General features: G+C 51.0%; 1 protein-coding gene across 2 annotated transcripts in view; it reads left to right on the forward strand.

Annotated features, from left to right (window-relative positions):
• The window catches only part of TRPM7 (transient receptor potential cation channel subfamily M member 7), a 250,871-nt gene that overhangs the window by 93,620 nt on the left and 131,032 nt on the right, over window positions 1-26,219 (forward strand). For both annotated transcript variants that reach the window (XM_078771748.1, XM_078771749.1), the window contains 3 exons: window positions 3,055-3,356; window positions 7,971-8,199; window positions 11,008-11,160. In XM_078771748.1, the coding sequence (XP_078627874.1) occupies window positions 3,055-3,356; window positions 7,971-8,199; window positions 11,008-11,160 (684 nt within the window). The remainder of the gene's footprint in view (window positions 1-3,054; window positions 3,357-7,970; window positions 8,200-11,007; window positions 11,161-26,219) is intronic.

Below are 26,219 nucleotides of genomic sequence, written 5' to 3' on the forward strand. Positions count from 1 at the left end.
TAATAAGCTTGTTACATACACGTCAGGTGGGTCACGACAACCGTTGACTACCTGATGGTGCGTAGGCGAGATAGGGGGCACCTCCGGGACACAAAGGTGATCCCGGGGAAGGAGGCTGTTTCACAGCACCACTTGGTTGTCTGCGACATAAGGGTGAAAGGTGCGAGGAGAGCGCGGCGGGTGAAGTACCAACCAATAATGAATGTGTGGAGGTTGAAAGAGGTGACAGTAAGGGAGGCATTAAAAGAGAGGCTGAGTAGGGTAGAGGATGATGTGGTTGAGCTTGAAAGTGGTTGGATGTCAATGAAAGCTAGTCTGTTGGGAGCCGTTGGTGAGGTATGTGGATGGACAAAAGGACCACCGAGGCACTCGGAAACATGGTGGTGGGATGATGAAGTTGGAAAGAGGATTGACGAGAAGAGGAAGAAGTTCAAGGAGTGGCAAAAGGCGAAGGGTACGGGAGCAGAAACAGCAGAGCATGAAAGTTATAAGGCAGCCAGGAAGGCTGCAAAGAAAGAGGTAGCAAAGGCACAGGAGGCATGTAGGAAAATGTTCGGAGAACGCTTGGATTCGGAAGAGGGTCAGAAAGCAGTATTCAGGATTGCAAAGCACATAGCGAAAGAGAGGTGTGATGTGATGGGGGTGAGTTGCTTGAAGGATGAAGTGGGACAAATCGTTGTCGACCCAGATGGAATTAAAGGAAGATGGAAAAGATATATGGAAATGCTGTTGAATACAGAGAATGAATGGGATGGCAACATAGAGAGTAACCCAGTTTTAGGACCGGCAGAGAAGATAACTGAGAAGGAAGTTGAGGAAGCGATAAAAGCAATGAAGAGTGGAAAAGCGGGAGGGCCGAAGGGAGTTGTGGGAGATATGATGAAGGCAGCAGAAAGTTGGGGTGTGAAGAGAATGACAGAGATCTGTAATCTGGTGGTGAAAGAAGGCCGCATTCCAGTGGATTGGGAACTGAGTACCCTCGTCCCTCTATACAAGGGGAAAGGTGACCCTCTGGAGTGTGGCTCGTACCGAGCGATAAAGTTATTGGAGCATGGAATGAAGGTATTGGAAAGGGTGTTGGAGAGGAGGATAAGGAAGAAAGTGAAGATCGACGAAATGCAGTTTGGATTTATGCCAGGAAGAGGAACGACAGATGCGCATTTCATTGTGAGGCAGTTGCAGGAGAAGTACATGGAGAAGAGGAAGAAGTTGTTTTTTGGGTTTGTTGATCTGGAGAAAGCATTCGATAGGGTTCCACGCAAAGTATTGACATGGGCATTGAGGAAGTTAGGAGTGGAGGAATGGTTGATCAGAGTAGTGATGGCAATGTACAAAAGAGCGCGCACAGCTGTAAGGACGAAGGACGGGAACAGTGGTGAGTTTGAGGTGAAGGTGGGAGTGCATCAGCGGTCGGTACTAAGTCCACTACTATTTGTAGCTGTGATGGAGGTGCTGGCTCAGAACGTAAAGGAGGGTTTACCGTGGGAGTTGTTGTATGCAGATGATCTGGTGTTGATTGCGGAAAGTATGGATGGACTGAAGGAAAAGATGAACAAGTGGAAGGAATGTATGGAGACAAAAGGTCTGAAGGTGAATATCGGAAAGACGAAGGTGATGGCAAGTGGTAAACCATGTGGTGAGGTGGAAAGAACTGGGAAGTGGCCCTGTGCTGTGTGCAGGAAGGGTGTCGGAGTGAACTCCATTCAATGTACAATGTGCGCTGAGTGGGTTCATCAAAAATGTAGTGGTCTGAGAGGGTCATTTACCAGTGTGGCAGCTACATTCAAATGTAAGGTGTGCACAGAGGGAGCTGCAGATGGAGGAAATGTTGAGTTGGATCTTGGAGACGGCGTGAAGCTGGAAGGTGTGAAAACATTTTGCTACCTCGGAGACATGCTGAATGGAGAAGGTGGTTCAGACTCGGCAAAGGTTGCTCGAGTGAGATGTGCATGGAAGAAGTTTCGGGAACTGAGTGGCGTGCTGAAGAGGAGGAGAGTGTCGCTGAAGCTGAAGGGAAAGGTGTATGCTGCATGTGTGAGAAGTGTTATGATTTATGGGAGCGAGACATGGGTAATGAACGTAGAGCAGCAACGAAGGCTGGAAAGGGTGGAAATGCGAATGGTTCGATGGATGTGCGGAGTATCGTTGAGAGAGAGGAAGACAAATGATGTATTAGCGAAACATGATGGGAATATTGCCTGTGATTGATGCTGTGAAGAGGAACAGGTTGAGATGGTTTGGTCATGTGTTGAGGAAGGATGAAAGTGACTGGTTGAGAAGAGTGATGGAAATTAATGTAGAAGGAAGTAGAGGATGGGGAAGACCGAGAAAGACTTGGCTAAAGATGGTGGAAGAAGAAATGCGGGCAAGGGGGTTAACAAGGAGAGATGCAGAAAATAGGGCAAAATGGAGAACATTGTCATGGGGACCGCAAGGCTAACCCCCGCTCCAGCAGGGAAAATGGCCTTAAAATGCATGTTGTATGCAGAATCGAGGCTCGTGTAAGAGCTAAGTCATTGCTTTGATTAACATTGTCAATTTAAATCTTAATGAAATGGACAATTTGATGATTCCATGGCAAGATTTGTTTGGTGGGGCGAGTGGATTTTGCAAGTATCGTGCTCTGCTCGATGTCTTTCTTGTTTAGCCATTGTTTACATTTTGCTTGTGTGTTTATCTCCAAAATAAACGCTCATGCAGTCAAATGTCCTGCCAGGGGTTTTCACCTGATACGTGCTACATGCACAAGCATTCAAGGAAGCAAAGGTCCACCTTAAATTTCTTTCATCTGAATGATGTAAATGTCCAACTCCATATGTTTTACTCTTGGAAACTTCTACTAACTTTACACTGCTGATGTTAAATATGGTAACATGAGGTTTGGATGTGGTTCTTGACAGTGTCAGGTCATTCTTTCATTGGCATGCTCATTAACTCTGTTACAAACATGCCATTATCACATTTTGATCAAGGACCATCAACAGTGCATGGCAGCTGCATCTCGTGATTTCCTTTTCACCTCCGCCTACTCCTTTCTTTTATTCTGGGCTGCAGACCAAGCCACGTCAAGAGGGCATCACTCACAGAAAGCGGAAGAGTGCAGTGGTTTCTTATGGCGTAGCAATAGACACCACAGGAGACCCAGAATCGAGTGGTTTTGCATTCCCCTTCAACGAGTTGCTTGTATGGGCAGTGTTGCTGAAGCGCCAGCGAATGGCACTCTTCCTGTGGCAGCATGGCGAGGAATCGATGGCCAAGGCCCTGGTGGCTTGCAAGCTGTACCGTTCACTCGCCCATGAGGCAAAGCAGAGTGACGTCGTCGATGATTCATCTGAGGAGCTCAAGCAGTATTCCAGGTCAGCACCTGCCTGTTTAGTTTAACACCTGTGAAAGAACTCTCACTTGATTAGACTGCTGAATTGTTTGTGTGACTTTTGTTGTGCCAAAGATTGCATTTGATCACAATTATGTTTCTAAGCAATAAATCTTTATCTGAAAGATGCATTTGGGAAATATTCTCCACTGTTGCTAAAACAAGGCAAATGTGGGAATTTGTTTCGGGTACGAGCAATGAGAGGCTTGTCATTATTATTTTCGGCTTTGTCGATCGTATTATGGCTTAAAGTATTTGTTGTGCTTTGTTACTCTTTGAAAAGTTGACCCCATTATATAGCTTGTGGCTTAAGATTGTGTGATATTTCTAGAATACCTGCAGAATGACTCACATAAAATACCAGGACATTTTGTGAAGTACAGTACTGGAATATAAGATCCGTCGCTTCGCTCATGGAAATAGATGATGGGAATAGCATTCTTTGTGTAATTGCTAAAACAAAAAACACAGTCTGGGGGGGAGAGTTGTTGTTGATGGGAAAATATAAATTAGGCAGTGTAAATTGTTGGGTTGGGTAGCGGCCCTGGTGTTGGGCTAGCGGCTAGGGTGCCGGCTTAGGATACCAAGGATCCTGGGTTCGAATCCCGGTCGATTGCTGAATTAACCCCAGGGGGGTTGACTCAGCCTGTCATCCTTCCGAGGTCGGCTAATTGAGTACCAGTTCACTGGTAATTCCCTGTTTGTCGTTAAAGGCGGCAAAAAGGGTTGGCGTCAGGAAGGTCATCCGGCCGTAAAACATTGCTTCAAAAAGGGGACCGAAAAACAACAACAACCACGGTTCCCGAAAAAGGCCAACCCCTGCTTTGCAGGGAAAAATGGCCTCTAAAGGTGGTTATTTATATATATATATATATATATATATATATATATTATATTATATTAGGCAGTGTATATTAGCCTGGCGTTGGTTTAGCGGTCAGGGTGCCGGCTTGGGATCCTCGGATCCTGGGTTCGAATCCCTGTCGATCGCTGAATTAACGCCAGGGGGGTTGACTCAGCCTGTCATCCTTCCGAGGTCGGCAAATTGAGTACCAGCTTGCTGGGATGAATGATCACGGTGTGTACCCAGATTCAGAATAGGCACACCGTATCCCTGCGCATCGAAGAGCGTGACCAAGGGTTGGCGTCAGGAAGGGCATCCGGCCATAAAAACATTGCCTCAAACAGGGAACCATGATTGTCATGGGGCCCGCAAGGCTAACCCCCGCTCTAGCGGGGAAAAATGGCCTTAAAACGATCATTCATTCATTCATTCATTCAGTGTATAGATACCAGCATAGCTATAATACTCAAGGTGTGAGGGGGAATGGTAATGGGATATTCATCAAAGCCTTTTTAGATGCTGAATTGCGAACAATATATGACAATACATGAAGAGGAAGATCCAAATAAAAATAATTTCTCGCTCTCACCTCCTCCCGTCTTCTTTATTTTGATCAAACTGTCTGTGGAACGTATTAGGCACGGGCCATGCTCGGAGACGAACTGAGGTCTCCTCGTATCTGCGTTTGTGTAAATGCTAAAAAGAATGGGGTTTTCCATCTTCTCGGCATAGTTGCGATGGCTAATCCATGGAGCAAGAACAAAAAGGATTCCTGGGAGATCCTGCCTTCTGTGCGGGGATAGCCAGCGTCGCAAGTTGTTGTTTGCAGTTTCGACACGTGTGCCCATGTACCCATACACACAAACCAACCCTTTTTTGTGCATCATCATTCATCAACCTTCCTGAGAGTTCCCTGAATCCACCGTAGTTGGATTTATTGAAATCCGTTAATCCGTTCTCAAGTTATAACATGACAGACAGACAGACAGACAGACAGACACGGCTCCTTTTATAACATAGATTTTGATGCTTGTTATTCGAAAAGAATACCTTTACTGTTAATGAATGTCTCCATTTAAGCATTCCATTTACAGTACTTGGTACGATACAACACCTTAAGTGGCAACTAATCACGTGTTAACTGATGATTTGTCAACGTTCATGCTAAAGAAACGAGTACTTAAGAGAGCAGACGTTCTTTCTCCTTCCAAATGTCAGTGTCATTTCATGTTGCTGATTGGGCTAAAGCTCGTACGGCAAAGAGGTAATGCATGGAGGCCTTTGCGATAGCGGTGGTGCTAATTGGACGACGTAGTTGAATAAGCAACACATGCAGTTCTTCAAATAACAAATGAAGAATCAGGGTAAGAGATTTTGTTTTCCCCAAATGTTCGAAGCAATACAGAGAATAAGTACATTGGCTACAATATTTGGGAATGGTACACTGAGAACACGTTTACATTTTGGATGAAATTCCATCATCTGTGAAGATTATTTTAACCGACATGCTTGGAAAGAAATCTACAGGCAGAACATTTGGGGATACCAGGCCAGGACAAGGTTAAAACCCAATACTGTACCTCCACTATTTTTCCACAAGAAGCCTTTGAGCCACAAAACTCGTCAGAATAGACCATCAGGAAGGCATCAGAGACTGGTGTTTCTATTTTTTGTAACTTTGTCATGGAAGTAAACATGAAAACAGAGAACTTCAAAGTTTTACTATACTGGATGCATGTTGGAAATGTAAGACCAATGCAAATGCAAAGTGCATTTTGAAGCATGTATGTATTATCACAAAAAAAAAAAAAACATCTTTAGAGGCCATTTTCCCCCGCAAAGCAGGGGTTGGCCTTTTTCGGGCACCGTGGTTGTTGTTGTTTTTTGGTCCCCTTTTTGAAGCAATGTTTTACGGCCGGATGCCCTTCCTGCCGCCAACCCTGTTTGTCGCCTTTTACGACAAACAGGGAATTACCAGTGAACTGGTACTCAATTAGCCGACCTCGGAAGGATGACAGGCTGAGTCAACCCCCCTGGCGTTAATTCAGCGATCGACCGGGATTCGAACCCAGGATCCTAGGATCCTAAGCCGGTACCCTAACCGCTAAGCCAACACCAGGATATTATCACAAAGAAAAACTAAATTTCTATTGTATTTTCTTATTTGTACTAAAAAAAAGTGTATGGGGCAGTATTTAGATTGAAGGCACCAGCATCATTTGTGTTCACATAGTTTAGAGGACTTTTGAACATTTATTCGGACTGAAAGGCCTTTCAACTTAATTCCAATCATCATCAGGGTCATGGAATCCATCATTACAGTTGATAAATAAGTCCTTCCTTATCTCAGATCACCAATTTGGATTCAGACCAGGTCACTCCACCTTGGACATGCTGCTTCTGCTCACCCAAATGTAGATGGCGGCCCTCAATGTCAGACAGGAGATTGAGACCATCTCTGTGGACAAAGCTCGTGATTTTGATCCTGCCGTACTCTCCAAACTCTCTGCCTTTGGCATCCAACTTCGCCAACTCCACACCTGGCTTACTGACTTCCTCCACTCTCATAGCCAAAGTGTCGCTCTCAATGGAATTCTTTCATTTCCTCTCTCTATGAAGGCTGGAGTGAAGCTTTTAAAAGAAGCCTGCCCAAGGCAGTGGTCTGGGCCCAATCCTATTCCTGATCTTCATCAATGATCTTCTCTGACTGAAAAATCCTTTATCTCTTTGCTGATGACTCTACCGTCTGCCGTGACATGACCTTATCCTTCAGACAGGCAGGCTGCAGCCTCTACCCTCTCTTCAGATATTGACAAAATCACAAACTGGTCAAACACTTGGAATGTGTCTTTCAATCCTGAAAAAACTCTCACTCTCACTATCTCTTTCCAAAAGGACTGCCTGGCAAACCCTCCTGTCTACTTTCTTAACGATGAATGCTCTTCAGGAGGTTGTCATTCAAAGTCCTGGGTCTCACAATCAGCCATTATCTTTCTTGGGCAAACCACATTACAACGTTGATTTCCAAAGCAAACAGCCAACTGGGCAATGGGCATCCTCCATCATACATAATCCTTCCTTGGCACACCTGAACTTCTATACACTTGCAAGGCCTTCTTCCGCAGCTTGGAGTACTGCTCTCCCCTCTGGGCTGGCTCCCATGCATCACACCTTGCTCAGCTTGACGCCGTGGAAACCAAGGCCTTCAAGATCATTGGAATCTCCCACACTGAAGGTGAGTCTATGGGCCAATCACTTCATCATGGCAGACAGGTTGGTGGTCTCTCTTTCTTCTACCAGCTCCTTCCTGGTCTTCCAACCTCTGCTCTTTCTGTGCTTTGTCTCCGCCTCACACCTCAGGTTCCTGCAGGGATCACTGCTCACCTCTACTCATTTGTTCCTCTTTTTCCTTCCTGTAGAATCAACTTCCACATCCTCTTCAATCTCATTCTCCCCTCCAGGTCTTCAAGACAGCTGTTCACCACTATCTCACATCATCTGCAATATCTGCTCTTAAAAATAAATTTGGGAAAAGGGTGGGGTGTGGGGAATTGTATGTTAGATATGATTTTAAAATTTGAAACAATTTTGACAGACTTTGTACCTGCTTTAAAACTTTCTTGAAGAAGAAGTTTTCAAAAATGTAGCAAAGTTGATTAATTCCTTTTTTATGTAAATCTAACTGTGTTCATCTCAGTGGGAATTGGTGCGCAGGTCCTAAGAATTATTTTCTGATTGTTTTTCATATCACAGAGAGTTTGGGCAACTGGCAGTTGACCTGTTGGACCAGTCCTTCCGGCAGGATGAGCGAATGGCCATGAAGTTGTTAACCTGTGAGCTACGTAACTGGAGCAACTTTACCTGCCTGAAACTGGCGGTCTCATCCCACGTGCGCTCCTTCGTGGCACACACGTGCACTCAGATGTTGCTTGCCGATGTGTGGATGGGACGTCTCAATATGAGAAAGAATTCCTGGTTCAAGGTATTTGGGTTTTGGGAAAATTGGTCTTTGAACATTGTTAAAATTGCTTTGCACATTTTACCATTTTACACACGAGTCACCACAAGTAATTCCAATCATATGCATATAGTCTACTTGCCAAGCCTATAGAGCCCTCTTGTGAACCCGGAAATGTTGAGTACCCCAACGTTTTAAGTTAGAAATGTACAGTATGGGTCCCCAGCACTTAGAAACTGCCGGATGCTAACTTGCATATGTTGGGCAATTAGCAAAATTAGCATTAATAGCATTAACCCTATCAAACATAGGCCTGGGACACTGAAATTTCTGTTTCGCTCTATTGCTCCGTTTGAATGCTACAGGAAAACTCCCATCCACTCACCATAGAGACCGCGACCCTCCACCATATCATAAATGGCCAGGTGGCAGATGAAAAGGTGAATGTGCAAGATGCATTGAAGATCGGACAGGACATGAGCACACTGTTCTCTTCATCACTTCCTGAGAGATTTCATGCGCCCATCTCAAATAAGGTGGTGACAATGACATTCACCAAAAAAAAGAGTGAAGGTCAATGCGAAGATCACATGTGACCTTGAGGCATTGTTTGCTCGGCTGGTGGTGGTGGGGAGCAAGAGAAGAATGGAGCTCTCTGCCCTCTTTGACTACGAGCTCGGCCCGGTCCCTGCATCCATCATCGATGAGTATGGATGCCTCAGGAAGGGTAACAAGTCTGTGATCGTCCAGCGTCTTGGAATCCTTGCCCCCAATCCCCACCCACCACATGTTGTACTCGTTGATGCATCGCAGCTCATCTACCACGTGGTGTGGCCATCGTCAGGCACTGTGGCTGACCTCACAGCCAGCATGGGGCGCCGGCTTAATCGCTACATCACCGAAACATTTGTCATCTTTGACCGGTATGAGCAAGACTCTGCCAAAGACCACGAGAGGCAGAGAAGAGCTGGGGAGAGCTCAACAGAGTACCGACTCTCACTGACAACCCCTCTACCTAGCCGCGACAAAGTGATGAAGAACAAGACAAACAAACGGAGACTGGGTGAGCTCCTGTGCACACACAGCATAGGAGATCACATCAAGATGGTCAGCAAAGCAGACAGTATTGTCACTCATGACGAGGCTGACGTCTCCCTCATCTCATACATGTTGGATGCAGCCAGTCGCAGAGCTGAAACTGTCCGCATTCTCAGCGACGACACTGATGTTTTCGTACTCATGGTCTATTGGTGCTGGAAGGTGGGTATCACATGTAACCTGCAGATGGAGAGATGGGATGGCACTATTCTCAACATCAATTCGACAGTAGAGAATCTCGGTGAGCAGTGTCGCTCCATCCTGGCTATGCATGCTCTCTCCGGATGTGACACCACCTCCTATCCCGCGGGGAAAGGGAAGGTGTCCGCACTCAAGGCCATGAGAGTAGTACCTGGTGACCTGCTTCACTTCATCGGAGAGGAGGGAGCTACTGATTTACAGATTACAGTGGCAGTGAGTGGTTTCTTCCTGGCTCTATACAACGAGAGGGAGTCGGCATCTCTGAACGTCGCCAGATATGACATCTACCGAAAGCGCAAAACCCCCCCCAGCACTGAAGACACTGCCTCCTACAGAGCGCAACACTCTCCTCCATGGACGGCGTGCCCATCTACAGGTGCTGCTTTGGAAAGCAGCAGACTGCCCTGACCCACCAGCTGTGGACATAACAGAGTTTGGATGGAATAAGAAGGAAGGCGAGAAGGGAGAGGAAGTCATCATCCCCATCCTGGATGCAAGCCCCGTTGCTCCTCCTGCCGTGTTGGAAATGATCAGCTGTAGCTGCAAAGCTGGGTTAAAGCCCTGTTTAACAGCAAAGTGCAGCTGCGTAGCTGCAGGCCTGGCCTGTACCAGCTACTGCTTCTGCAAAGGCTCTGCTAGTACATGTTGCAACACACTCACACACTCACAGCAAGAAGAGCAATATGACAAGAATGTAGAGTCAGGAGAAGAAGATGAAGACTATGAGGATGAGTTTTATGATGAGGACATGCTTCATAACAGTGCAGAGTAGTAGAAGTGCAAGACGCTCTTTCTTGATGGAAGTTTTATGTTGTGTAACTAGTGCACATTTTTTCAGCTCTGATAATTTTGGGTATACTTGTGTTTTAATTTTGAGGATATTATTTACCCATAGTCATATTATTCTAGTTTGGTATGGTACTTGCCTTTGTTACCTCTAATACCTGTGAATAAAAGTGGAGCAATAGAGCGAAACAGAAATTTCAGTGTCCCAGGCCTATGTTTGATAGGGTTAATGCTAATTTTGCTAATTGCCCAACATATGCAAGTTAGCATCCGGCAGTTTCTAAGTGCTGGGGACCCATACTGTACATTTCTAACTTAAAACGTTGGGGTACTCAACATTTCCGGGTTCACATTGCTGGCAAGTAGACTAATAAAGGAATACTTGCGCTGTATTGACACCTTTCTGATTACATCCAAGTCAACATAATTCTTTAATTCTTCACCGTAGCTGTTGATAGTTTTTTCGTTCTTTTTGCTTTTGCTTAATGACTAGATCTTCACCGGCAAGCATCTTGTAAGAGAATTTTTTCATTTGTGGAGTCAAAGCTTTTTTGGACAGAATAAAGAACAATTCTATTGACGGAGAAGAAGTAACTAAATACTTGGAAATGTAGGTTATTATTTTTGCTTCAGCAGATGATCTGAAATTTTGCAGATGATGACTTAAATTTGATTGCTCTTTTTTTTTTTTTTTTCTCTTTACACTGTAATTTGACTTGTGCTGACACCCCTATTACCTTTCTATAGGTAATACTCAGCATTCTAGTGCCACCTTCCATTTTTATGCTGGAATTTAAGAGCAAGGCCGAGATGTCACACATCCCACAAACTCAAGAGCTGCATCAGTTGAGTCAGGAAGAGAGTGAACAAGGCACAAGGCACAGACGTGACATTCCTCTGGTGTGTCTTTCTGCTATCCTCACAATCTTTTGCTGGAAATTACAAAATATCTTTGGTCAGCAGTTACGGCTGTGCATCATCCACACAGCAAGTCATGTGCACAAGCAGGGAGTGTTTTTTCAGTGGCATAACCACAGCATATTGTTTTGTTTGATCGCATGTAACCGAGTTATTACCTCTGCCACCAAAGGTGGATGGAGGTTATGTTTTCACCCCTGTCACAAAGGTGTCTGTTTGTCCATTTGTCCGTTTGTGAACAAGATATCTCATAATGTTGTAGACAGATTCAGACGAAATTTGGCAGAGAGGTAGCATATATGTGACGAAGAAATTATTAGATTTTGGTGAAGATCCGGATTCGGATCCAGCTAGTAGAATAGTTAAAGTGATTCTTCACCATTGGGAGATAGGGCCAAAAATGATGCATAGCAGGAAATCTCAAAAAGTTGTGGATGGATTTGCAGGAATCGAATTCTGACATCATAATTAAGGCACCAATGACGTCATCATTAACAACACTTATTCCCCATGCGGCGTTCTTTACAATGAGCCATGTTTAATTTTTTTACATTGAGAGGTTTCGGAAATATAGAGGTGCAACATTTTTCGGGGTTTCCCAATATGGCGCTTGTACCACGTGATCTAGGACGCCATAATTATCATTAAAATATTCTATACGAGGAGGCGCTCCTATGCTGAAAATTTCATATCAATCGGACCAACAGTTGCAGAGAGAAAAAAAAATTCATGCTGATTGGCTCAAGCATGGTACTTGTCGCATTATGACGTCATAATTAAGGTACAAATGATATTGTAGCGGTTACCGCTGGATGTACATAATCGCCTTGCACCGGCCAGAACACGGCCAGACGCGCCTCTCCCGGGCATGCCCGGACTCACTGTTCCCGGGCACGCCCGAACCTCCCGGGCACGCCCGGTCTCGTCTTTCCCGGGCATGCCCGCTCTCGCCTTTCCAGGGCTCGCCCAGAGCGTCTGGGCATGCCCGCTATCGCCTTTCCAGGGCTCGCCCAGAGCGTCCGGGCATGCCCGCTATCGCCTTTCCAGGGCTCGCCCAGAGCGTCCGGGCATGCCCGCTATCGCCTTTCCAGTGCTCGCCCAGAGCGCCCGGGCACGCCCAGCCTCGACTTGCCAGGCCGCAGCCAAACACGCCCGGGCAGGTCCAGACTCGCCTTTCCAAGGCTCGCCCTTGATACCCGGGCATGCCCGGTATAGCTTTTGCCGGGCAAACTTCCCGACATAAATGTGTATATATATTGTTGCCCGAAAAACGGGCTTGTCAGAATACCTGAGCTGTTTTGTTTCAATAAAGCAACTCGGACGAATTCCGTCTTTGGTCGCGTCAATTATTTCGACTCGCGTTGGAGCGCAGTTCCTTCATTGGTGACCTACCGACATGGATACGGCAGTGACGCTTAAACTGCCTACCTTCTGGGAGGCTCACGCGGCTGTTTGGTTCGCCCAGGCGGACTCCCAGTTCGCCCTGCGAGGCATCACCGCGGACGACACCCGCTTCCACCATGTTGTGGCGGCGCTCGGTTCCGCCACCGTGGCCCGCGCCTTGAGCCTCCTCCAGCACCCGCCGGCTGCTGACAAATACGACGCGCTGAAGACGCTCCTCCTCGGCGCTTTCGCCCTCTCACCGGCAGCACGCGCACGGCGCCTGCTTGACCTGCCCGAGCTCGGCGACACGCGCTCGTCCGAGCGCATGGACTATATGCTCTCGTTGCTCGGCGAGCACTCTCCGGCATTCCTGTTCCGGGAGCTGTTCCTCCATCAGCTGCCTAACCCGGTACGCCTCGCCCTGGCTGGCACGTTGATCACGGATTCCCGCGCCCTCGCCAGGGAAGCCGATAAGATCTCCTCGGCGGGCCAGCACATCGCCGCGGTTACCTGGAGCCCGCCGCCGTCCGAGGCGACGTCCACGACGCCCGAGCGCCCTGCGCGGTTGGAGGCCGAACTGCCGGTGCAACTGGCGGCCGCCACGCCGCACCGCCCGCTTCCGACACGACGGCCGGGGCCTCCACCTGACCGGGCGTGGTGTTATTACCACGCCAGGTTCGGACACAAGGCTCGGACGTGCCGGCCCCCGTGCACTTTCGGCAGGTCGGGAAACGGCCGGGCCGGCGTTCATTCCCAGCCATGAGCGCCGGCCACTCGGGCAACTTGCTGTTTATTCGGGACAAAGCGTCTGGACGGCGTTTCCTGTGCGACACCGGCGCCCAACTGAGCGTCATACCTGCCTCCGAGCAGGACAGGCTGGACGCAGTTTGCGGCCCCTCTTTGGTCGCTGCTAATGGCTCGGCCATACGCACTTTCGGCCCACGCGTCGTCACCCTCTGCTTCGGCAGCCAGCGCTTTCAATGGACTTTTGTTACCGCCAGCGTCCCCGTGGCTTTGCTGGGCGCCGACTTCCTCTGCGCGCACGGGCTGCTGGTCGACGTCAAACGACGTCGCCTTGTCCACACCGAGACCTTCAGCTCCCTGGCGTGCACAATGAGCAGCTCCGCGCCGACCGAACTGGCGTGCGCCCTTCCGGCAACGAACGAGTTCGCTCGCCTGCTCGTGGAATTCCCGGCCCTCACGCGGCCGACGTTTTCGGCCGTCGCGGTGCGGCACGGGATCGAGCACCACATACCCACTACGGGCCCGCCGGTCTACGCCAGGGCCCGCCGCCTCGACCCAGCCAAGCTCGCCGTGGCAAAGGCCGAATTCGACGCGTTGGAGCACCTCGGCATCGTGCGGCGCTCTGATAGCGCGTGGGCCTCGCCACTGCACATCGTGCCAAAGCCGGGGGGTGGATGGCGCCCGTGTGGCGACTACCGCCGTCTCAATGACGCTACCACCCCCGACAGGTACCCGATCCCGCATATTCAGGACTTTTCCGCCCGTTTGGCGGGACGGGTCATCTTTTCGAAAATTGACCTGATACGGGGCTACCACCAGGTACCTGTCCGGGCGGCCGACGTCCCGAAGACGGCCGTCATCACGCCGTTCGGCCTGTTCGAATTTTTGCGGATGCCGTTTGGCCTCAAGAACGCGGCCCAGGCGTTCCAGCGCTTGATGGACGGCGTGCTGCGCGACCTGCCGTTTCTTTTCGTCTATCTGGACGACATCCTCGTCGCCAGCATGTCCCGCGCCGAGCACCTCCTCCACCTCCGAACACTGTTCGGTCGCCTCAGCGAGCACGGCTTAATTGTCAACCCGGTCAAATGCCACTTCGGCGCGACGACCGTTGACTTTTTGGGCCACCGCATCACCAAGACCGGGGCCGTGCCGCTGCCGACCAAGGTCGAGGCCATCACCACGTTCCCGCGTCCCCGTTCCATCAAGGCCCTCCAAGAGTTCCTCGGCATGGTGAATTTTTATCACCGATTCGTGCCCCGCGCTGCTCAGCTCATGCGGCCCCTTTACGAGGCCCTCCGGGGCAAGCCGGCCAAGCATGACATTGTTTGGTCCGCGGCCATGGACGCGGCCTTCGCCAGTGCCAAACGGGCCCTCGCCGACGCAACGCTGCTGGCTCACCCGGTGCTCAACGCGCCCATCGCCCTCACTACGGACGCCTCCAACTACGCGGTGGGCGCCGTCCATGAGCAATGGGTGGACGGGGTTTGGCAGCCACTCGCTTTTTTCAGCCGGCAACTCCGGCCGAACGAGTTAAACTACAGCACGTTCGACCGCGAGCTGCTCGGGCTATTCCTGGCCGTTCGCCATTTCCGACACCTCCTGGAGGGCCGCCCGTTCACGGCTTTCGTCGACCACAAGCCGTTGGTCTACGCAATGGCTAAGGTCACGGAGCCGTGGTCGGCCCGCCAGCAGCGCCACCTCTCCGCCGTGTCGGAGTTCACCACGGACATCCAGCACGTCGCCGGCAAAGACAACGCCGTGGCCGACTGCCTTTCGCGGGCCAGCGCTTACGCGGTCCACCTCGGCGTGGACTTCACGCTCATGGCGGCCGACCAGACCACCGACGCCTCGGTGCAGGCACTCCGCGTGGCGGACACGGGCCTCCGCCTGGCCGACATCCCCTTCGCGGGCACCGTCCTGCTCTGCGACGTCTCCCAGGGCCAGCCTCGCCCCATCGTGCCCGTTTCCTGGCAGCGCCGCATCTTCGCCTCCATCCACGGCCTTTCTCACCCGGGCTGGAAAGCTTCTCAGAAGCTGGTGTCGGCGCGTTTCGTCTGGCACGGCCTTCGACGAAACATCCGCGACTGGGCCAACGCCTGCACGGCCTGCCAGCGAGCCAAGGTCCACCGCCACACCCAGGCGCCGCTGGCACCTTTCGCCGTGCCTGAACGGCGTTTCGACCACGTCCACGTGGACCTGGTGGGTCCCCTGCCCCCCTCGCGGGGGTTCACCCACCTGCTCACCATGGTGGACAGGACCACCAGGTGGCCGGAGGCCGTGCCCCTCACCTCCACCACCACCGCCGACGTGGCGCAGGCGTTCATCGCCACCTGGGTCGCGCGCTTCGGCGCACCAGCGGACATCTCGTCCGACCGCGGCCCACAGTTCACGTCTGAGCTTTGGGGCGCGGTCGCCCGTTTGTTGGGGGTCACGCTGCACCGCACCACGGCCTACCACCCCCAAGCCAATGGGTTGTGCGAGCGGTTTCACCGCTCCATGAAGGCCGCACTCATGGCCGGCCTTCAGGACGACGGTTGGGCCGACCGGCTGCCGTGGGTCCTTTTGGGCCTTCGCACGGCCCCCAAGGAAGACCTCCAGGCGTCCGCCGCCGAGCTCGTCTACGGCCAGCCACTCCGCGTCCCGGGCGAATTCGTGCCTGACGCTACCAGTCCCTGGTCCGCCGCTCGCCAGCGCTCGGACCTCCAGGAGGCCGCCCGACGATTTGCCCCCGTGCCGACGTCCCGCCACGGTGGCCCCCAGTCCTACGTCCCCCCGGCGCTTCGCACAGCGGAGTACGTCTTTGTGCGTCATGACGCGCACCGGGGGCCACTCCGGCCGCCGTACGACGGGCCCTTCCGGGTCCTGCGACGGGGCGACAAGTCTTTCATCGTCGACTTCGGCGGCCGGCCGGACCGGATTTCTGTGGACCGCCTCAAACCGGCGCACATGGACGTCGACCGACCACCACGGTTGGCCCTTCCTCCGCGGCGAGGCCGCCCCCCATCCACAGTTCCCCCCGCTCGACCACCCACCACCACGTCAGACCCCTCCCCACGACCCTCCAGGGGTCGCTTCGGCCGGGTCATCCGGACCCCCCTTAAATTGACCCTGCCGGTGCAGGTCGATTCTGGAGGGGCGTGTGTAGCGGTTACCGCTGGATGTACATAATCGCCTTGCACCGGCCAGAACATGGCCAGACGCGCCTCTCCCGGGCATGCCCGGACTCACTGTTCCCGGGCACGCCCGAACCTCCCGGGCACGCCCGGTCTCGTCTTTCCCGGGCACGCCCGGTCTCGTCTTTCCCGGGCATGCCCGCTCTCGCCTTTCCAGGGCTCGCCCAGAGCGTCCGGGCATGCCCGCTATCGCCTTTCCAGGGCTCGCCCAGAGCGTCCGGGCATGCCCGCTATCGCCTTTCCAGGGCTCGCCCAGAGCGTCCGGGCATGCCCGCTATCGCCTTTCCAGTGCTCGCCCAGAGCGCCCGGGCACGCCCAGCCTCGACTTGCCAGGCCGCAGCCAAACACGCCCGGGCAGGTCCAGACTCGCCTTTCCAAGGCTCGCCCTTGATACCCGGGCATGCCCGGTATAGCTTTTGCCGGGCAAACTTCCCGACATAAATGTGTATATATATTGTTGCCCGAAAAACGGGCTTGTCAGAATACCTGAGCTGTTTTGTTTCAATAAAGCAACTCGGACGAATTCCGTCTTTGGTCGCGTCAATTCTTTTGACTCGCGTTGGAGCGCAGTTCCTTCAATATCATCATTAACCTATCTTATTCGAGTCGTTGACAATGAGCCATGTTTCAATTTTTTCAATGGTGTGGTGTGGGAGATGTAGAGGGGCAACGTTTTTCGATTTTTCCAAGATGGCGCCTGTACCACGTGCCCTATGACATCATCATTAGCATTAAAAAATGTACAGGAGGAGGCACTCCTATCGCCAAAATTTAGTGTTCATCAGACCAACAGTTGCAGAGAATTTTTTTTTTTTTCATACTGATCAGATCAAGTGTTGTACTTGTCGAATTATGGCGTCATAATGAAGGAACCGATGACATCATCATTAACATATCTTATTCCCCATATGGAGTACTTGACAATGAGCCATGTTTCAATTTTTTTCCATTCAGCGGTTTCGGAGGTGTAACGTTTTTCCAAGATGGCATCTGTACCAAGTGACTTATGACGTGTGACTTATGACACCCGGCTGGGTTATAAAATGACGACACCAGGGATACGGTTCTCAAGACCTCCGGAGGAGATTATATTCGTTACGGAAGGTCAGATTACAGGGACGAGAGGTACAACATAGAAAGACAAGCACTTAGACACAATCTTATATTATTCCCAACAGACGACAGATAAACGGGACAAAGCTGACTCACACGGGGATTGATGGCTAGGAAAGGCAAGGTAGCGATGGCTCCAGGTGCACCTGGGCTCGGGGCAGGATCAACACGGTTCGGTCCAGAGATGCGGGGAGGTCTCGTCGCAGCGCTCAGAGGTGACGTTCTTTCTCAGGCGGGTCTTTCTCAGGCCTCTCCAAACTCAGGCGCATCTGTTTCAGCGCTCGCAGGTCCTTCTTTCTCCAGCTGGGGGCGCATCTGACGTCACGTCCGGTACGTGGCCGCGTATATCCGGCGGGGAGTGACACGCCCTCGGCTCGTTAGCTCCGCCCCAGATGGAATCGGTCCGCCCTTCTGATTGGGTGCGGGGGGGGGGGGGGGGTTACCAGGCTCCGCCCTTGACGAGGAGCTGACAGCCAGCCCCTCTGGTAACCCTGTGGAGCGCCGAGCCGGTGTGAGGACGCATCCTCCCCCCGCGCCGCCGCGCCGCCCCCATCTCCTCTGTTGTTGTTGTTATAGTTGTGGAAGAAGATGGAAGGAGGTATGGGAAAGGTCCTAAACTCACTACTGATGCCATATAATCACATTCTGGTGCAACGAAGAGTCAGAATTAATGGAAACGAGTCCTTAACTGACATAGATTAAGAATAACTAGCAAGATGTCCGAAAGTTGTCTACGTGTGGTGCGGTGGACCTGGGCACGACATTTAATGGGGGAATAAGGGGAAGGTCGGCTCTACTGAGTGTTATTTACATGCAATGGGACTAGGGAATGGGGGATTGGGGAAAGTTGGGGAGTATTGGAGAAATAGGGGAATATTTACAAGCGGATATGGAGGCCAAATTCCATATTCGCAACATTGCACCCTTCTCTACCCTCGGGGCGTCCCGACCCGATAAATTTTTACCTACTTTAGTGTGGCACGCAATGTAGTTCCCTCTACTATTAACTCTACCCTGAGTGCGACAGTTTTACAGATATTCACAAATGAGTAAATATGTCCCCCTGCGACGTTGCACCCTTCTCCTCACAGAAACACACCCACAGGATAACCGAATCCGGAAAGAATTCGCAAACTAAACATACAGCCGGTAGGGAGCATTATTTACACGACTACGCTGCTATTTACACTACGATCCAGGACCTGTTTTTGGAGGAACACATGCAGATGTTATGCATAGAGAGAGCGCGCTTGCCAGCATCGATACACCAACCCACGAGTGCTCTGTGGCCGACGGCCTTTAATAACGTGCAGAGCACCCTTCCCGAGCATCAAAAGCACCACCCCACCACCAATCGGTGCAGTCACCATTGTTCATTGGAATAAAAATAAATTCGACAACCCCTAACCCTGCAGGTGTCTCTTGCTCTTCTTGTGGTGCACTTGGTGTTAACTAAAAGTGGTTCACCTGTATGGCATAGGTGCCACGTTGACCCATAGGTCCATCCCCGGGTGGTGCTTGGCCGCAAACGAACTGCGGTCCATTGTGGGTGGCCACAAACATTGCGGTCCATATGGTGTATCGATCCCGGCAGCAAACAGCGAAAGTGCAGGCCCACAACTGCGCAGCCAGCACCTTTCTCTCCTCTCTCTCTACCCCAAAGCCAGATCCTCGGAGGTGGGAGACAAAAGAAGCAGACAAGTGAGTAAGGTGGTAAGGGCGCAAAAGTGCACGCAATGTAAGGTGATGCACACTGGGGGCACATGGGAACCAGGTGAGACAGGTACGTTCCTATCGTACGCCCCCCCCCCCCACCAGGTAACCTACATGGCCCCTCCCTTACCCCTTACTGTATCCACAAAACACAACACTACCCATAAACATCTACTTTACAAATCAACAAACATCCCTACTGTCTTCCCCGTTCCTCCCATAAACCAAATTCGTCTTCTCTCCCTCCTAACCAATCAAATTTGCCATTTTCAACTCTCAGCAAAATTTGCCATTTTCAACTCAACATCAAAATTTGCCATTACCAATTCATCATCAGTCCCTCCTAGGGAGGGAGAGATGGAATCACCCCAATGTCTCATCCACGTCGTGATGCGTCTCACAAATCCAACAGCAATTCTCATTTCTGCAACAAAACAAAGAAAACACAGGTGTGGAGTCATCATCATCACCACAGGCAAGTGGCTGCGTATGGTGCGACAGGTTCATCAATCCTAACTATTTCCTAAATGATTTTAACAACTTTACACTACCCGGGGTCTCTCTCCGGCCAAACCATTGGCCCTCTTACACTATGGGTTCTAAAAACCAATTCCCATTGGCCAAACTGTGGTGCTTTTCAATTTGGGGTCTCACTCCCCCGATTCATCTCCCGGTGCCCTCGCACAATTTCCGGGCTGTGGCGTGTACCTCTCCCAGCGGGTCTACCCACCTGCACACCTCCACCACTGCAGTTGCCACCCGAGCTTACCTAGCTCCTCACCCTAACCTAACTAACTGGGGCAGGCCCTCTGGCGCTCTCCCCACTCGGTGCCCTCTCTGGCACTGGGCTACCCGATCCACACCCGGGATCCTCAGGCACCCACTCACAACTACCGGCTCCCAGAGCCCACCTGCGGCCTCACCTGGCCGACATCCTCACAGTGGTGGAGTGCCCAACCAACTACACACACTAACAGGCTACACGCCCAGCCATTTCCACAACACTAATGCACCCATCCACAATACTATTCTGCAACCGCACCACAAATGCCAATTTCCAACCACAATTTACCTATACCCTCTACCTAACACTTACACTACCCGCCCCGGGTACTCGTGAAAGGGGTCCACTCTTCCCCCATCCACACCTTCGCACCATGCACACCACTCCATACCACTTACTCCAACTCTCTCCACACACCTGTACCTGCACACCTGTGCTCTCACACCTGGTGCCACCTGCACCCTTCTCTCCCCAAGTGCATTTGCGCTGATCCACAACACTCACTACTCATACACGGCTCCACACACCTGTCCAGTTGCACACCTGTGCAATCACACCTGTTCAATTCTCACACACACGGCATCATCTCAGCTAACTACTCCCTTCTGAAACTTGCGCTTCCCAGTCGTCCCTTTAAACTATTGCGCTCCCTCGTCATTATCATCCACACTAATCTACCTGCGTCCCCACTACAGGTATCAGTCACTAGCTAACCTTAACGTCACCTAATGTCATCTTCTAGGGCCCTATCAATATAACCTAACCCACCCGGGCTAGTTTTCACTGCCATACACCCCATAGCTATAGCTCCTTTGCCCCCACTATGGGAAGGGTGGCAGGGATGCCCCCCTTACCCACCGGGCCCATCGCTCACTACCAATTTTGCACATCAAATTTCCACAAATCAAAAATTTGCCAATCATCTGCCAATCCCTGTACCAATCATCACTGCCACTCCTTTGCCAATCATCAAATTTTGTTTTTCTCTAATTTTGGGGCCAAAACACTATCCTCATCACCCGTCTACTCACTAATGCCTCTCGGTGCGCCAATTCCTATCCAAAGCCCGGCTTCGTAAAGCCAAGCCATGAATGCGGGTTGTTTGGTGCCAGCGGCTGGACACGTCCCGCACTCGGTGCAGGGACGGGGGCTTACCCGGGCCGAGATCCCACGCACCATCTCGGCGTGGAGCCATCCAATGTCCCGATCTCGACCTGCCGGAATGCCTCAACAAAAAGTGGTCGCCATGACGACCCTTTCTATCGGGCTGCCCGCTCCGCCTAGTGGAGCACGGACGCGGCCGTTCAAAGCGAGGACCGGCACGCACCGAGGGCCCGCTTCGGCTAAAAGTCGACCTAACCTCTAACCTGGTTACCGTCGATGCTTCACCTGGATTCTTACACCCCGCAGCCCGTTCCTTGCTCACACATCCAGCCGTCTCCATGCTCCTCGTACCTTTCCTTACACACCTCGGTACACTCATTCCACTCACAGCCTTGGTCACACACCTGACCACCGAACACCTTGGCACACATTCGTCACTCGCACACCTCACCAATACACCTCTTCGCGCCCCCTCCTCGGTCACCTCCTCTGTGACAATCACAGGTGTGCTCTCACCCGCACACCCAACCACGTGCCTCACTACCAATTCCAGCGTGCATTCCCACTCACGCTCTACCATTCCAGGTGTGCGTCCTTCCATCCCAGGTGTACATCCTCGCTCACCTGTCACAACCAACTCACTCTCCTTGTCACTCTCACTACTCTCACCTCCATTCTTGACAGCGCACTCACCCTTACTCTTGACAGCGCACTCTTTCCTCATGCACCCGTCCGTCACACACCTTTCTCGCGCACACTCTCCCGTCACACCCTCTGTAACACTTACCACACCGCGCTTCCATGTGCTCCCTCGCACACGCGCTACGACCGACTCACTCTCGCAAGCACCCTCACTCCTTGGCACACACTTTTTCCTCACACACCCCAGAGTCGGACTTTCTCGCACACCTCCTTTTTCGCACACCAGACCTGTCGCACACTTCACCAACGGCCTCTCACGAACACCCGGGTCCATCTCGACCCCCAAGCTTCTTAAATCCCCTGGCGCATCATACGCACGACCATATTGGTCACCACTTACACCGGGTCCTCTTCCTCTTCGCTTCTCCTCCATCACCTGCGAATCCCTCATCCGGTTAATGAGCACATCATCACGATCCAAACACAGACTTTGGACCAATTCTTTTATCTCCTCTTTTATCTCTTTGTTATCCCCTCTCCGTCGCTTCTTAATTTCGCTCATCCCTTCTTCCACTTCTTCTAGTTTCTGCTTCACCTCTTTTATTCCCCGGTACGTCTCCTCAAGCTCGTCCTCCAAGGCTACCTTGACCGTTTCCATGTGCGTCCTCACTTGCCGGTCCTTCGTCTCCATTACCTCTATCACCTCGTCCAACCTCGTTGTCAGTCCCTCACGTACCGTCTGACACTGCCTCTTTGTCGCTATCAAGTCGTTTTTTATGTCGTTTTGTGTCGCTTTTAACCCTCCTAATACCGCAGTGTTCCTTTGAACCTGCTCCACTAACTCCTTTTGTCCCACTGTCAGTTGTTCTACTCCCAGCGTCAACTCCTCTATACCACTTTGCAATTTTACAGTCCCCTTTCTCACCTCCTTCTCCATGCGCTCCTTACAGTGCCTCACCTCCTCGCGCACTCCTCCGACCTCCTCACTCACTCCTCTTCTGATCTCCTCTCCCATCACTTGCATCTCCTGCCCAGATGCCACCCTCATCTGCTCCATTTCCTCCCTGTGAGCATCCAGTTTGGTTTCTACCCCCATTCTGACCCCCTCTATCTGCTGCTCCATTTGTTTAACTTCCCTTTCCGCTTGGTCCCTCATGTCCCTCAATTTGCCTTCCATACTGTTTTCTAACCCCTCTAACCCATTTTTCACTCCCTCTATCTGATTCTCCTGGGCAGCCATTCTATTTTCTACCCCCATTAACCCATTTTTCACTTCTTTTATCCCGTTGTCTAACCCCTCACCGGTACCCCTCGCTTCGTCCCTCATTACCCCCATTTGGCCCTCCAATCGCTCACCCAATCGCTCAATTTGGCTCCCCATACTCATCTGTACAGCTGCCTGTAGCTGCGCAATGAGGGCCTGTATGTCAATCGGCTGCATGTTAAAGCCCGTTGATACAGCGGGCTCGGCTACCGCGCGCTCTTGCGAGGCGCCATTTTGCGTGCCTGCTACCCTCGCTGTTTCGCTCTCCTCATGTCCCTCATGTCCCTCAATTTGGTCCTGGACCGACCCTGCTTCACTCTCCGCTACCGGACCCCAGCCGTCTTGATCCGCCATAGCGCGACTTGCAAAATTCGAGTTTCGTAAAACAAATCCAAATTTTTTTTTTTTTTCGTTATAGTTTCGGCGAGCGCAGTAACCGCGGGACCGCGCTCCGGATCGATTTTGTCGAGCGCCGTACGCGCTCCGGCTCGATTTTCCCTCCCAAAATTTGGGCCTAACTAATTTAGTCCCGGGTCCGAATCTCACTCCTCGACACCAATTGTTACAGACACGACTTTGATGTTAAAGTGGGCCGAGCGGAATGGCCGTCGTGTCCGCACAAATTACCCGACTATACTCGACGTTGACGAAGTCGCGTTACGCTGGCTCAATAAGAAAAAGAAGACACCCGGCTGGGTTATAAAATGACGACACCAGGGATACGGTTCTCAAGACCTCCGGAGGAGATTATATTCGTTACGGAAGGTCAGATTACAGGGACGAGAGGTACAACATAGAAAGACAAGCACTTAGACACAATCTTATATTATTCCCAACAGACGACAGATAAACGGGACAAAGCTGACTCACACGGGGATTGATGGCTAGGAAAGGCAAGGTAGCGATGGCTCCAGGTGCACCTGGGCTCGGGGCAGGATCAACACGGTTCGGTCCAGAGATGCGGGGAGGTCTCGTCGCAGCGCTCAGAGGTGACGTTCTTTCTCAGGCGGGTCTTTCTCAGGCCTCTCCAAACTCAGGCGCATCTGTTTCAGCGCTCGCAGGTCCTTCTTTCTCCAGCTGGGGGCGCATCTGACGTCACGTCCGGTACGTGGCCGCGTATATCCGGCGGGGAGTGACACGCCCTCGGCTCGTTAGCTCCGCCCCAGATGGAATCGGTCCGCCCTTCTGATTGGGTGCGGGGGGGGGGTTACCAGGCTCCGCCCTTGACGAGGAGCTGACAGCCAGCCCCTCTGGTAACCCCGTGGAGCGCCGAGCCGGTGTGAGGACGCATCCTCCCCCCGCGCCGCCGCGCCGCCCCCATCTCCTCTGTTGTTGTTGTTATAGTTGTGGAAGAAGATGGAAGGAGGTATGGGAAAGGTCCTAAACTCACTACTGATGCCATATAATCACATTCTGGTGCAACGAAGAGTCAGAATTAATGGAAACGAGTCCTTAACTGACATAGATTAAGAATAACTAGCAAGATGTCCGAAAGTTGTCTACGTGTGGTGCGGTGGACCTGGGCACGACATTTAATGGGGGAATAAGGGGAAGGTCGGCTCTACTGAGTGTTATTTACATGCAATGGGACTAGGGAATGGGGGATTGGGGAAAGTTGGGGAGTATTGGAGAAATAGGGGAATATTTACAAGCGGATATGGAGGCCAAATTCCATATTCGCAACAATATTGTTGCCCGAAAAACGGGCTTGTCAGAATACCTGAGCTGTTTTGTTTCAATAAAGCAACTCGGACGAATTCCGTCTTTGGTCGCGTCAATTCTTTTGACTCGCGTTGGAGCGCAGTTCCTTCAATATCATCATTAACCTATCTTATTCGAGTCGTTGACAATGAGCCATGTTTCAATTTTTTCAATGGTGTGGTGTGGGAGATGTAGAGGGGCAACGTTTTTCGATTTTTCCAAGATGGCGCCTGTACCGCGTGCCCTATGACATCATCATTAGCATTAAAAAATGTACAGGAGGAGGCACTCCTATCGCCAAAATTTAGTGTTCATCAGACCAACAGTTGCAGAGAATTTTTTTTTTTTTCATACTGATCAGATCAAGTGTTGTACTTGTCGAATTATGGCGTCATAATGAAGGAACCGATGACATCATCATTAACATATCTTATTCCCCATATGGAGTACTTGACAATGAGCCATGTTTCAATTTTTTTCCATTCAGCGGTTTCGGAGGTGTAACGTTTTTCCAAGATGGCATCTGTACCAAGTGACTTATGACGTCATCGTTATGAAAAAAAAATCTATTTATTGATTTTATAGATTTTATAGATTTATCTTTATCGCCAAAAACTAAGGCTAAATCATATTTTTTTTAAACTAACGCTCCAGTCACAAGCTCAGACGGGGTGAAGGACAAAACCGGGTAATCTTTGCTGAGTGACTGGACAAGCAGTTTGCAAAGCGATTGATCAGGAACGTCTGGCTTGCCAAGCTGCTTGCTAATGGAACACACCATTTGTGAAGAAAGTCAAATATGACTATCTTCTCTCTTCGGGTATTTAAAATTACGCCTTTGAACTTTGCGGGATGAAAGAATGGCCGAGCCTACGCATACTCACCTCAAAGCTGTCTAGCCTGGGTGTGAATCCAGACCGAGCTATAAACTCTCAGTTTGATGTTTCACAGGCAGAGTGATTCATCAATATGTCTGCCATCCCTCCGATGGACATTAAACGGGGAGTCCCGTCTGCCATCATGGGTTGATGGACATTAAAGATCCCATGGTGTCATTCGCAAAGATTAGTCAAGTATGATGGTACCATGGCCAAATTCCAAATTCCTGCCTTAACTCGGCCAATGTCGGGCCTGGCCAGCCAGTTCGTGAATGACTTGCGCCAAGTTTCCCCTGGCCGACCCCACAAGGTTGGATAATACTAATAGTAATAGCGATCCTTGAAGAACAACAACTTCAATGTTGAACTTCGTGAATAATAAATGCCAAGCAATCCCATGTTGTGTCAAAAATGTAAAAACAAATAAAAATGAAGGAAACACACGACACCATCTTTCCTGCTCCATTTGGTCCAAGGAGAGAAGAACGAGATTACCTGCTTGTCCTTGTCATCCGTAACAAAACTCTGCACACCGAGTAGGC

Source organism: Myxine glutinosa, chromosome 2 (assembly GCF_964187855.1).
Source record: "Myxine glutinosa chromosome 2, kmMyxGlut1.1, whole genome shotgun sequence".
Classification (NCBI taxonomy): domain Eukaryota; kingdom Metazoa; phylum Chordata; class Myxini; order Myxiniformes; family Myxinidae; genus Myxine; species Myxine glutinosa.